Source organism: Falco cherrug, chromosome 1, assembly GCF_023634085.1.
Source record: "Falco cherrug isolate bFalChe1 chromosome 1, bFalChe1.pri, whole genome shotgun sequence".
Classification (NCBI taxonomy): domain Eukaryota; kingdom Metazoa; phylum Chordata; class Aves; order Falconiformes; family Falconidae; genus Falco; species Falco cherrug.
The window spans coordinates 25,412,912-25,427,179 of NC_073697.1; the positions used below are offsets into that span (position 1 = coordinate 25,412,912).

General features: G+C 40.9%; 1 protein-coding gene across 6 annotated transcripts in view; it reads right to left on the reverse strand.

The window, feature by feature from the left end:
- The window catches only part of ANKRD17 (ankyrin repeat domain 17), a 94,560-nt gene that overhangs the window by 7,612 nt on the left and 72,680 nt on the right, over nucleotides 1-14,268 (reverse strand). For all 6 annotated transcript variants that reach the window (XM_055700891.1, XM_055700894.1, XM_055700893.1 and 3 more), the window contains 13 exons: nucleotides 14,128-14,239; nucleotides 13,808-13,953; nucleotides 11,659-11,801; nucleotides 10,703-10,916; nucleotides 9,436-9,611; nucleotides 8,444-8,606; nucleotides 7,567-7,662; nucleotides 6,065-6,181; nucleotides 5,071-5,242; nucleotides 3,806-4,253; nucleotides 3,240-3,395; nucleotides 2,861-3,010; nucleotides 671-2,319 (listed from right to left, as the gene is read on the reverse strand). In XM_055700891.1, coding sequence (XP_055556866.1) covers nucleotides 671-2,319; nucleotides 2,861-3,010; nucleotides 3,240-3,395; nucleotides 3,806-4,253; nucleotides 5,071-5,242; nucleotides 6,065-6,181; nucleotides 7,567-7,662; nucleotides 8,444-8,606; nucleotides 9,436-9,611; nucleotides 10,703-10,916; nucleotides 11,659-11,801; nucleotides 13,808-13,953; nucleotides 14,128-14,239 — 3,742 coding nt within the window. The remainder of the gene's footprint in view (nucleotides 1-670; nucleotides 2,320-2,860; nucleotides 3,011-3,239; nucleotides 3,396-3,805; nucleotides 4,254-5,070; nucleotides 5,243-6,064; nucleotides 6,182-7,566; nucleotides 7,663-8,443; nucleotides 8,607-9,435; nucleotides 9,612-10,702; nucleotides 10,917-11,658; nucleotides 11,802-13,807; nucleotides 13,954-14,127; nucleotides 14,240-14,268) is intronic.

Genomic DNA, 14,268 nt, shown 5'->3' on the forward strand with positions numbered 1-14,268 from the left:
AAACTTGCAGGTCCTACTATAACTGGCACAGAAGGTACAAACTGAGTGTGTACTTTCTGGAAGCTACAGAACAAGTTCTGTGACAAACCCTTGGCCTCTGTTTGTGCAGAAGGCTAAACATCTCACTAAAAAAATTCAAGCAGCCAATGAAATTAAGTTTTTTTGATCGAATTTAGCAGTTAAGAGAACACACCTCTTATTACAAGTTCACATCAAAACACAATCTTTTTTTATCATCCTAACACTTTGAAGATGCGGCATACCTTTCTGCAGCCTCAGGACAAGAAGCAAGTTAACGCAAACTAGAAGAGTTATTAGCTGGTAGTAGTACAAAAGGGAGGTGGAAACAATACTGAAGCATTTTATTATTTTGGCTATTGTAGGAGAGTAGATTGGAATGGCAAAAAGAACGCCTCAGCTTGGCTGTTATCAGGTTCATTGGCTGCAAAATAATTATTAGATTTGGCAGGTGGCACTTAAAAGGAAGATGAACTCAACTCTGCTTACAGAAACAAACTACCTTACAGCACCCTTTTGGTGCAGAGCAGAGTGATTTCCTAGAAACTACCACAAAAGCTGGGGCATAGAGAGTATTATGCATTCAAATATAAAAATCATGCAGCAGTTACCGTTTAAGTATATTAAGGTGTGAATAAAAACACAGGCTTACCTGAGGGACTTGGAGCTGGCCTCTGTAACGGTGGCCTAAAACCTGGGGCTTTGGAAGTATCTGACTGATGTAAAGGATCTGAATTTGGCAAAAATGAAGACTTTCCTGACAGCATAGACTCCGGTGTTGTCTGAGATGAAACAACGGAACCACCCCAGAAGGCATGAGCAGATGTAGGACTGTTTTCAAACAACGTACTAAAGGGCCCAAATGGTAAAGTAGCACTGAAATTGTTACCCATAGACTTGTTTGCTGGATGGGCTGAATTCTGAGAAGCACTTTGTGTACTTAAGGTAGAAGGAAGCTGCACTGAAGAAGGAACGCTGTGGGGCCTTTTGATGTGATTAACATTGAGGACCGCGACAGAAGAATTTTGCACAGCAGCTGAATTCTTATGGACGCTACCAGTTCCATGGACAGGCGGTCTGATGGCCGGGGTTTCCATCTTAGCTGCAGGCTGAGAAGACCCCATTGAGGTCTGAGACATGGGGTAGGTCATCGGGGCATTTGTTGGACCTGCCACAGGAGCAGATGAGCTTGTCGCTGCTAAATTTGGAGGCACAACCATTCGAGGATCTGGTGCAGGAACCTGAGGTTGCTGAAGAGGGGGTCTTGCCTCTTGCAGAGGAGCTCCTGGAGGCTGCTGATGAGCAGGGTGCACAGATGAGCTGCCGGTACCAGAACTGGGCTGCCTACTGCTGGTTGAGCTGCTCGTTTCCACTGCTGGCGGACTACCCACTTCTGGATCAGACGAAGGTGCACCTTTATTCGGAGAGGTCGCTGTGCAGTCAGAAGGACTGCTTCTGGAAACCCCTGCTGGCTGTGCAGGAGGAGAAGGAGATGAGGGAGAAGATGCGGGGTAGTGTTCTTTGGCAGTAGGAATTGGATACGTGGCATTCGTAGGTGCTGTGCTCGTGTTACTCGCTGTGGTCGTCACTGTGGTCGTTGTTGCGTTTGATGTCTTCACAACCGTGACGAAAAGCTGTCTTCTGACAGAAGGTGAACTTGGACTGCCATTTGCAGAAGAACCAGGCACAGTAGAAGCCACTGAACTTGTTGTAGCTGTTGGACTAGTTGTCAAAGTACTTGCTGAATTCACCTGAGAACCGCTGCTGTTCTGACTGTTATGGCGAGGCACCATGTGAGGTTTCGGCGAGTTGGTAGCTCTTGCAGGGCTCAACGGCCTAACAGGGAACGGACCCCATGTGGACTGAGCTGGTGGGAAAGTACCTCCAAAATGCGTCATGGGCAACCGAGGTGGACGGATTTGCTGGAAAGTCTGAGCAGCGAGTAAAGCGTGTGCAAACTGTGGAGGAGGATATGCTAATGGAAGAGAAACTTGGAAACCAGGCCGCACGTTATTCACTGGGTTCTTAATGGTTTTGTGAGTGGATGCTGAAGAAATTGCAGGCACAGTGAGCGCGGAGGCAGTCTGAGATGTTGACGAAGCAGCTACAGTGGTCACTTTGATGCTCACGAGAGAACTGTTAGCAGCTGTAGTGGCGGCAGGTGTCGAAGACCCTATTTTGGAGTTTGCAGCCGAACTTTTCAAACGATTCTTTGGAATGAGTTCATCAATTTCTTTATCCGGATCCTTAATCAGAGCATTGATCAACTGCGTGGCCTGTCTTGTTGATTCCGTGCCACCCCTATAAAAAGGAAAAGGAAAGGAAAAGGGAAAGTGCATCTAAAGCATCTGCATACATTATAGTGAAGTACCTCCAACACATGACCCGGCCAGTCTTCTGTCATGTTAACACAGATAGAAAAATAACTCTCTACCTGAAGACCGAGCTTGGCATGTTACTGCTGCTGACTATTTAAGCAGTTCAAGTTAAGAACTTGTAACTCCCCAAAACCCCAAATGGTTAAAACTTCTACTTCTCTAAATATGCCTACAGATTTAGCCATGTCTAAACACAGAATCCTAATGCTTACGCTCCACCTTGTCTCATAAGTCTTCTTTTGTACAAACACAATGGTACCAACTGGCAGCTGTTCTCTGCTTTCCCACCCCATTAGTCTCCTCTGCTTCAAAGAGCCGACTGCCTCAAAGCAATCTAGCTGACTGTCTCAAAGCTATCTTTCAAGGGACAACAAGGTCAAGCCTGTTGGGTTTTTCTACACAAGGTAAGTGTTCTACAATGAAAAAATTCCCACAGGAATGACCAAACCAAGCAGCCTGCTTACCTTATCGTTATTATTCTATCTCCAGTTTTGTCCTTTTGTTTGTCAATGTCTATGTGTGCTCCTGTGCACTCACGTATCGCATTGATGTTACATCCTCCTCTACCAATAACTCTGGAAATCACAGTCGATGGAACAGAAACCTTCTTGGATCTATACAAAAAAGAAACATTAACTGAAAGTGCTTCCATAGCATGAAGCAGCAGGCAGGTTGGTTAAAACAGTGTTAAAATTTGTAATTCAGCCTATGTAGCAGAGATAATCGTGCAATCTACCAGGTCCACTTAGAAGGTCATTCAGTAACCCCAGAGAGTGCTACACTACATAAATCATTTTGAAAAAGGACATCAACAAGGGGGAGTTAAGGGAATGTTTTCCTTACCTTCTCACAACTTCCTTCCATCCTTCCTCCCTTTTCTGACCACGTTTAGGACTCGCAATGGTTAGCTTTCCATTTGGAGACGAAAGGGGAGAAGGACCCGATTTTGTGCAAGTAGACAAGGAATTACTCGTCACTTCACTAATAACTTCAGACAACCTTTAAAAGAAAGAAAATGCTATCGTTATCCAGTCAAAAAAAAGGAAGGATGACTTGCATTTTGCCTGTTCTCCAGCCCCCTCCAACCGTTTTTCTCTTTTAGCATAAGTAGTACTATGTTACTAAGTAGTAGCTTGAATTGAGATGCTTACATCTCAAAATACTCCAACAATTCCCCAATTCCACATCCACAATGATGTTTCTTCCTTCAGAACCTCCTACTAAGTTCAAGTTCATGCTGCAATAATGTTATAATGTTGATACTCCTTATACATGCTAGACCATGTACACTGCCTCATCCACTTCCTAACAACTGATTTAAGAATGCAGGTCTATACAGGCATGGGTGCAGCACTCAATTGGAGGGCAACCACCACCTTAAGATGACATGCGTGGTCACAGCAACTTACTTGATGGATGATTTGCCAGCAACTGCTTTCCTCTCATCCTTTGGACAAGTGACAAGAACTGATGGTTGCTTTTTGTTGCTTTGTGTGTTAGTAACAGCTGTGGAAGAATGATTGTCACTTTTGTGGCTGCTGTTGCTATTGCTGCTTTCATCGCTACAGCTGGAAATCCTCATATTGTCACTATCACCACTTTCACTAGTACTGCTGCTCTTCGATTCACCATTCACTTTTTCTGGTTGGCTATAGGAAATTGGGAGTTGATCATCAAATATGATCTGAACATTATCTGTTGTTACTTTGTTTTTCCTGTTTTTTCTTTTGGAGCTTGTTGTGGTGATGGTATTATTTCTCTTCCCATGGGAACCTGCTAATGTTGTCCAAGTTGCAGATATACCTATGGTGGTTGTAGTGGTAGCACTAGGAGGCTCCATTGGGACCTCTGGATCATCTGATGGAAGAGTAAAAAAACAGTACCAATTTAGCTGGCTTGAAGAAGCTTGTGTGGTTTTGTTTTCCAAGTCACACCAGTCCTATCAAATGACCCATGAGTAACTTTACAAGACTCCAAGAAACATGCAGAACCACTAACTATGTGGGCCTCTGTAAAACTACTCTGTGTGTCACACCATAGTGCCTTTTCCCTTATTTATTCTAACTCATATAGAATTTCATTCTTTTCTTGGAACAAATGCAGTAGCAATTTAACAAATGTAAAATTGAATTCAGGCACGGGAAAATAGACACAAGCAATTAGGGGCCATAAACAAGCATATGAGACAACAGGAAAAAATTGTCGTGTCTTCCCTTTCTTTCAGCATAACAGAGTGAGGGAACAATCAGTGAAAACCATTTCTCAGTACACCACACAACTCATTACCACAAGATACAGAAGAGCCAGGTTTTGATCACTAAGAAGAGAATGATGCATATTTGGAATTTCTGTATTGCCAGGTTTTTTTCAGCTAATCATCATTGCAATTCTCTCTGTAAGCTAACAAAAAGTAACTGACCTGGTTTTAACTTTTGGGACCTGGAATGAAAAAAAGAAAGCCAACGCCATCCCCATGGTAATGTTAACCCCTAACTCTCACCGAAGCCATCATGCTAATCTACAGGCTTAATGGAAAAGGTGAACAAAAGGAAAGCTCAGAAGGTCATAAGCAAACTCGATTACAATTTTTGACAGGAAAAGCAAGTATTTAAGACTGGGAGTAAAAGGAAGGTAGTAGTGTTTCAAAAATAATAAGGCAAATAATTTAAATCACCTTCAGCTTTCAGCTTCTCTTTCTCCTGAGCTGCCTGAAGTTCAAAATTCTCTTTATTTTTTGCTTCTATTTCTTCTAGTTTTCGTCTCTGTTCTTCTTTTTTCTTCCGTCTTTTCTCCTTTCTTTTCTCTCTTTTGGCAGCCAAAGCCAGTCTCCTGCTTTCTTCCCTTAACTACAAGTCAAGCAAATGGAACAATATTAAAATATGTCTCGTGCATTTCAACAAATGTAAATGTTTTCTATTTCCTAGGAAGCTGAACTGGCATTTCAGACTAACACACATTTACAAAGCAGAAGCTGAATTCTCTATGATCCATATTTTTACGTATTTACTTCTTCCAAACAGATTGCTCACTCATGTTAACAGAAGGTTAGTGTAGAAACAGAGGACAGACACCACAAACTTAAGTCAGTTTTCCAAGATGCATTTTCAAGGATTCTTTGTTTAACCTTGGGTGTTGTTTAGACTGTACTGCTGACACACACATCTCCCTTTTCACAGATCAGAACACGAAATAGTTTCAGCTAGCCTGAATATAAAGCGTGCACTCATTTGACACTATACTTCAATTTTTCCATTAGATTTCTACTACTGTACTATGGTTTCTAGTACATTATTAGTATTTAAATTTTTTTTTTTTGCTATTTAAGATAAAACCAGGGTTTGGACCCAAAATCCTCACCAGTGTGACTATAACATGACCATTTATCATGCACTTGACAAAAATTATACTCAGAAATTCTTCTTTTGTTACAATATTATCCAAGATCAAAGAGTCACATCGGAGTTTCTTGATCCAATTTCTCTGAGTAAGAGCGAAAGTAATGTTCAACGATTACCTGAACAAGGTGCTCAGCTGCAGACACTCCAATTATGGTATTTACATATACTCCTATACTTTAATACCTGCATTCACTGATCTTATGATCTTGAAGGAACATGAAATCGGGAGTTTTATCAATAAATATGCAGAGCTCCACACTCTTAACTTGCCTTCTCCAAGTCCAGCTCCTCTAGAAGAATGCTTGCATTTTTGTTGGCTTCAGCAGCCTGTCTATCTTTGGCTTGAACAATTGATTCCATGCACAGGTGGCACTTCTTCAGCATCTCCTAAAATGAAAGTTCATCAACCCTCTATTTGAAACAGTAACACTGCATGTGTCTGAATGTATGATCTCAAGCTTACACTTGTAATTAAGTAACTGTTCAATTACTTGCACAGGAAGGTTTTTTTAAGGGAGAGCTTTAAATTCCCTCCAGTAAGCTCCTCTTCATGCCCAACCTTGCAGGCATACTCCAGCCACAGGTGTGTGACTTGCTATCAACAACCTACATTTCAACATGCTATAAACAGTACAAGTTTATAAACTATGCCCATTATAAAGATGAAAAAAAATGAAATAAAAGGCCAGGGGTCCTCAAACTTTTTAAACAGGGGGCTGGCGCACGGATGAAGTGGCAGGAAGTCATCTGTGGCTGCTTGGTTTCCCCCCAACCCCCAGCGGGGGTGGGGGCGTCTGTATATACTGGGGGCCAGATTGAGGACCCTGGGGGGCCGTATCCTGCCCGTGGGCCGTAGTTTGAGGGCCCCTGTAAAAGGCTAAGGATCAGAAAGGTGAAGCAACTGCAGAAATACAAATACATCATAAAGCAAGGCTGCTTTTTTTTCAAGACACCTGAGAAACAACTTGAGTATTACAGTACTACTCACAAACCAACACTGGCTGCATAGCAGTGAAAATGTTTAAATGCATAGGGTGTCTAGCATCACAGAAGCGGACAGTGGTCACAAACACTGGCAATAAAACACGTACCAACTTAAACATTAGCAGCTCCTCAGCCTCAACACGCTCATCACAAACTGACACCCAGAAAGAAGACAACTCAATTGCAGCAGTGCAGTACATCAGTGAAAAGACAGAAGCATTACAACCTTATTTCTGGACTGGTTGTTATTCTCGTTTCTCTTACTACAAAGGAGTTTTTGCCCTGTTCACTTGGACTGAAGATGAAGGCCAGCAGTCCACTTAATGAACTCTAAGAAACCACTGTCCATTATGTTTTCTGTCTTCTTTCTAGTACAAACTTTTTCTACAAGATCATGAAGCTTCATACTCAAGGTCACATGTTTTTAGTCCAAGCTCAGTCTGTTACCTCCACCTCACTGCAAAAGCCAGCATAAATTCAGTACAAACTTGGTCAACAGGGAGGAATGCAGAGCAGAGTGAGGAAATGACTGGGAAAACACTTGAAAAATAAGCGTGGAGAACAACCAACACCATCATTACTACTACTCTGACAGTACAGTACTAAGGCACACAAAGTTACCATGGCTATGTGTTCCATTTTTTGCAACTTTTTCTCAAAAATTCCAATGGAACTCATTATTTGGCTGATTTCTGGTACACCAGGAAGCTGAAGACCATAACCTCGACTCTAAAGCTGAGACAGACACAGCACTATTCCTTCTCAAATATTTTGTCTTACAATCTTACCTTATCAGTAATTGTTGCTATGTATCTCATGCATTCCGAGTCTGATGGAAACTGATTTACTTCTTTCACTAGATAGCGCACCACTTTTACATGACCCTGAAAAAGAAATTTCAAGGACTAAATTTTATATCAGGCCAGATGCTTCTCGTTTGCTAATAAACACTTTAGTACAAGGACTCATTGCAAAATATTTATTTTCAACTCCTTCAAATGATAGTCTCAACACTTTTTTTTTTAAAAAAAAATCTTTATCACCTCCTAGACTAGTGAGGCATGTTTCTTCACATTTATGCCTAACAATTACAGTACCTGTTGTCAGGCTGCCCTTACTCCAGCTGTACTTTCACAATTTCTCTCTCTTATTTTGGTAGTTTTCAAATGCCCAGTTCTGGCAACTTCACAGTTGCAGGCTCCAGCAGTCACTTGCAATTTTTCAAGTACTGCAGTACTTGGAACTATCCTCCCTTGCTAACAACAATTACCTCTAGAGTCAAATTGGGTTAACCTCACTTCCCCACCCCCCCTTGCAAAACCGCTCATCCCCTCTTGCTTAAGAAACCAACTCAAATCCCCCCCCCCCCCCCCGTTCTATCACATATTCCCTCCATCTCTGCACATATACGCTGCAATTTTCACCTCCCAACAGACCCAGGAGAACCAGCCGCAGTAAAGTGCCTATAAAGCTAATTTCCACGAGACTTTAACACAGATATACAGGTGACACACATACCTATTTTTGAAGATTCAATGCTATGTATTAAAATTAGTTGACATTTTTAAATATGTCATTTCTGTCAGCTATGTTCTACTTATAATAGCTGTGTAGGGATGATCAAGACATTACTAGCTAAGAACAAAGCTGAACTTCATATTCTACCTTTCGAAAGGCTGCCATAAGAGGAGTTATTTTCCTGTTATCAGCAGCATCCACATCAGCTCCAGCTTGCACTAACAGTTGGACAACATCTAGATGCCCTCCATTTGCTGCCAGCCACAGTGGAGTATTCCCCTTCTTGTTACGCACATCAATGTGAGCTCCTCTACAAAAACAAACACGTTCAATCAAAACTCTGGATCACACATTTTCATTTCATTAGCAACTGCACTGGCAAACTGGACAAGCAACAACAACAGAGTAAAGTTCAATACTAATTTTTACATCAAACATAGGCATTCTCAGAGTGCTTTGGCTTCCAAAATTATGCTTTTGTTTCTTTTGATGCTGTCGAGATCCTCAACACAGCCTAAAAACATTTTTAATACTTTAAGTCATGCTGTTTGTCAGCTGTTTCTGAAGTTTCTCTACTTCACTAGCTGCCATCCATCAGTACACTGTATTCTTCATTAGCTTACTCAGAACAACTTACAACATTTCAAGTGCAATCCAACAAGCAGAACAACCACTTGGAAAACTACATAGCCAAAATTGACTCTTTTTTTTATTATACTTGAACATGCATCAAGATCAATCTAAAAAAAAGAAATCATTAAGATGTACATTTCCTGAACATCTGCTGTCGTTTAAGGACTCAACACTACCATCTAAAAGGCTGTGTGTCATGAACATAAGTAGCATATGTGTAAACTTTACAAAAAACAGTTTATTTCTAATATTCATGATTCAGTGAGGAAAAACTGAATTAATCCATTTGGGCAAAAGCAAGCTCTCTGACACCAAAAAGAAAACTTTGTTTCATCACTGTTGATAAATAAAAATACATAGTGATGGTCAACAGACACAGAACATTTCCCATTTCCTACCCTGTCTTGTATATTGGGGAATATTATTGTACATTGGGAAAGGTTAGTTTAAGTAAGGCTGTAATGCAAGATGTTTTCCTTCAAGCAGCACACTTGCAGATACAGTACCTGCTAATGAGAAGTTCACAGAATTTGTAGTGCCCTTTGTCTGCTGCAATGGTTAAAGCTGTATCTCTTGAGGAAGGTACTGGAGGAGCATTTACATCTGCACCTTTGTCCAGCAGAACTCTGCCCACTTCTGCATACCCACCAGAAGCTGCTTCCATTAATGGTGTGAGACCAGTCTACAACAAGCAAGCAGGGGGAAAAAAGCAAATTATTTTGGGGTGGGGTTTACTTGAGAGTCAGGATTTATTTCAGATTCCAGCAACATATTTCTAGTTCTGGTGCATAAACTCCAACTTCTGGTGTACAAACTCCAACTGCTACCTGGCCAATTTTGTAACAGCTCAGCAACTTTCTGGAAGGTGAGCTCATCTTCAGCTGGCTCAAGAAGGGCTTTCAGCTGAGAACCATAGTGCATGGTAACCCCCCACTGCTGTGCAGTGCTAAGAGGAATTCACAGTCCACTGCAGTCAGTTGCTCAAAACTAAATCCAACCAACCTTGAACTTACGAGTACCATTACCATTAAGTCCCATAAAGTGCCCATGGTATTATAGAGATGATGTAAATCACATGTCCTGCCTTCATTACCGGATCGTACAGACAGCACCTGGCTAGGTCAAGGGGACACATAACTTTAGCAAGAAGAATACCTAGCAGCAATGAGGACTGTGCAGGTCCTTTAGGGTTCCTCTCTGGCAACTATTAAGCACAGTGGAAAAGGAGAACAGAATGCCACAATCTGTAGAAGCTTTTTTTTTTTTTCTCCCCCTCAATATTCTAGCCTTTTTTTCTAGTGAATAGCCTGTCTTCCCATTTGAAGAGGTGGGGTCAACTGACAGACTCTCAAGCACAAACACCCCCTTTCAATTCTGCATCACTACTGTGGATATAAGCAGCTGGCCAAACAGAAGAGATTAGATCATGAGCATACCTAGGTGAAGATTCTAGCCATTTCTGAATACGTTAAAACCTTCTATTTTTATTAAGTTAATGGATTACTATTCTTATGCTTGTAAGCTGAAGAATTCACCTGAAGATGAACTAAGGCTTCAGAAGAAACTTTTTTTTTAAAAAAAAGAACTGTGTAACCACCAAAATATTAGCCCTTAATTGCAGCCATTATTTTTCTTTATAATATATTGCTCAGGTCAGTTAACTGAACTAGAGAGGTCAACTTGCACAAAAGGCAAGAAAATCAGGTAACCACAGAGAAACAATGACTTACAAGCTTCTTCTTTTCCAGACTTATTCAGCTATTTGTGCCTTACCTTAGCTCTATGTTCCACATTAGCTTTTCTATCAAGCAGCAGGCTAACCACTTCAGTTCTCCCTTGGAAACAGGCCAGAGTCAGTGCTGTATTTCTGTTGGTTTCTATTTGGGCATTTATATCAGAGCCCATGTCCAGTAACAGCTTGACAGCAGCAGTGTGCCCATTCATGGCTGCCAGCATTAAGGGAGAAATGCCCAATTTGCTACCAGTTCTGAAGGAGAAGAAAGAAACCCCAAAAACCTCTTTAAATCATAACCACATTTCAGAAATTACTAACAAAAAACTAGCGAAGGCAGAGTACTTATCCAAGACGAAAACCTCAGCTAAACAGTAAGCGTTACTGAAACTAAAAGAGGTTCTCCATAGTAGCATTGCTTAGGACAAGTATTCATCCTTAGGGACACTATGCATGTTACCTTTTAATTGCTGTGAATTTAAAAGGCATCTCTTATGAGGAACCTAACTTTTGCTTCGACCTTTCGTTTGACTTGTACAGCATATGGCTGAGCTATTTTCTACCTTGCAATGGATGCAAAAGCATTACATACATGCGTACACACACAGAAAAAGCTTTCTTTGAACTACACAGGGAAAACAAAAGGGTAATACATGCACTTTCCTCATGTAAGCCAGAACTAATTTCAATCCACAATCACAAGCAGGCCAACCACAGCAAAAAGAAAGATTTCTATCTTTGACAAAAGACAGCTGATCATATGATACATGAAAGTTAATAGAGATGAAAGTTAAAACAACATTTGAAAAGCACAGTCAAAACCTTCCATTTCCAACTTAAGAGGAGAGCAGCCTACTACAAATTAAACAATACATTGGTTTTGATCATGTAAAAATGGTAAATTTTACTCCACACAGTTGTCAACAATTTTTTTGGAAAGGGTAAAGACTCACAATGCTACGAAAACTGTGAGAGAAGGGGTGAAAAGATAACTTGCCTGGAATTTATCTCTGCCCCAGCATTTAGCAGGATCTTGATAATGTTCACGTAGCCACCAGAAGCAGCGAGGCTTAAAGGTGTGTAATCAGAAACATTCCTGTGCTCTTTGTTTGCCCCTCGAGCTAGCAGCAACTCCACCACCTGCAGTGTTGTAAGAAATAACATCTGGTTTTCTCCCAAACTTGCAAATCTATCAGGGCAAACGCTTTTGAAGCCTAAATATACCGTTGACATCTTCCAACAGTAAGAAAGCGATTTTACTCAGTTGTTTCCCTATACTCCTCGCCTCCATGAACAGATGAGGCTGCAACTATGTTCCCAAAGCCACTGTAAAACTTCCTTTAAAAAAATTCAATCCTGATTAGCATGCTTAAACCATTCATACCAAATTGTATAACACAGCGAGAAAAAAAATCAGTATATTTTTATAACTATTTTAGCCATGTTTAAAGACTGCTAAACCCAGAGATTCAGTTCAAATACAGTATATGAAGTACTCTTGCTTTTTGCTCTCTCCCATTTCAACACTCAGTTCACTATCAAGTTAAGAACTCATCCTCAAATTGAAGCTGTGGAGCAACAAGAAAGCAGCTGCATGCTTTTATCTTATGTTCTCTATTTACACCACTACACTGAATGGTGTGCAAGTTGTACACAGAAACCTCATGCAAGAGCCATTAGAAACCAACATTTGCATCCCTTCCTGTTTCTCTCTGTACATTAACAAAAAAAGAACACAAGTACTTCTTACATTAGTCCTTCCTTACAGATTCATTTACAACCCAGACTCCTCACAGCTTCCCATACTCTACCCCAAGCTCTCATTCTGTAGTGAATGTTTACAGAAAACTTGACAAGAAACTAAGCTGTCTAGCAAATTAAAATCAAAAGGAACACAGAGGTGAAAACCCACTACATCATCTCCAGTGCAATGTTTAACTTGCTACAATTGCAGCTTGTAAGCATAAAACATGCTTAAATTGTTAGACCTGCACAACTGAAGCCAAGGGCTTTTCAGTCAGAGTATTTCCCCATGAAATCACAGGATAAACTTACAGCCAAATATAAAAACTGGGGCAGGAGGGCATCTGGACATTATCTCTACTACCCAAAACCCAGTGTTTCTCATCATCTTCCCCCCAAAAAGCTGAAGGAAAACATGACACGTTCCTCCAAGGAATACTGTTTGAGAAACAAGATCAATCAATTCTCTGGAAAGGTAAGCATCAATTGACCTTTGCTGTATGAGGCTGCTGGCCACAAAGGCTGCTGCGACAGCCTGACCAAACAGCAGGCCTTTCCCTTCACCAGAGCATGTGACTGGCATGGCAGCTAATCCCCTCAGTGTCTGAAATCCTCTGGATGGTGTTGAAAACAGGCCAGAAAAGCTACAAGTTTTCAGTAAAAGCATGTCTAGGAAGCAATCACCTTTTACATTCCACAGTACCACTGTTAAGACTACCTGTGGAAGTGGGAGAAGCATCTCCAACCTCATTCATTTCCAGATGACCACAGAGGAAGGTGATCCTGCACCAGATTATACAGCCTCCACTGTGGCTTTCGCAATTCAAACAGTAGAAGCATTAACAGAATTACATACTTAAGATTTGTAACAATCATTAGAAAAAAAACAAAACAAAATGCAGATTTTATAATTAAGTTACAGAATACAGTATTTAATATAAAGTTCAAAAAAACTCCCCTGCATTTACTTTTGATCAATCATTTGAAAACTGTGTTTTTAGTCAGAGATGCTGGAGTTACCTGCAGCACTCCGATATCCTATGGCCTATACAGAATCCACTGGCAAACCCTCTTGGGTCATATATGAAATTGATTCATGCCTAACTCCAGCTTCTCAACAAGAACACTCATCACATCCACTTTCACAGCTACATCTAATTATGCTGGTAAAAGCCCCATAATGAGCCACTAATGATTACAGCCATGAGGTCATCTACACAGCACTGGTCCAACTTATAAAAAGAGAAAAAAGCAATCTACATGAGACACGCTGCAATATATAACTTCGAAAATGAGAAGCTCTTTGCATCCTTTTTAAAATAGACCATTCTAGAAGACTGCTTTAGTATGCTAACACAATATGTAATCTACACACTGCTACCGAGGACTAAGTTATACTTCACCTCTTGTCTCCCTCCTGAACAAGCCAAAGACAAGGGAGTGTCCTTGGTTCTCTCAGACTGGGCTTCAATATCAGCTCCATTATCCAGTAAGATTTCAACAACACCCACGTGGCCCGCTGTAGCAGCCAAAATAAGCGGAGTAAACCCTGAAATGAAGAGAGACATTTGAAGAGTCCACATTCATAGCTTAAGCGACTTAAGTTAAATCACCAGAAAAGCAAGCCTATAAGCTTCACAAAGACTATGCTTTTTGTGCATTTATTTAATGTGATACACTGGAAAACCGGAGAGGGTCTGTATTGCCGTAGTGAGATACCTACCTTTCTTGTCCCTGTGTTCAATATTAGCTCCTCTCTCTAGCAGTGTTTGTACTAGTTCTTCGTGGCCACCAGCGCAAGCGAGTGTCAATGCTGTGTCGTGATTACTCTCAGTCTACAAGAAACATCATATACACAAGATAA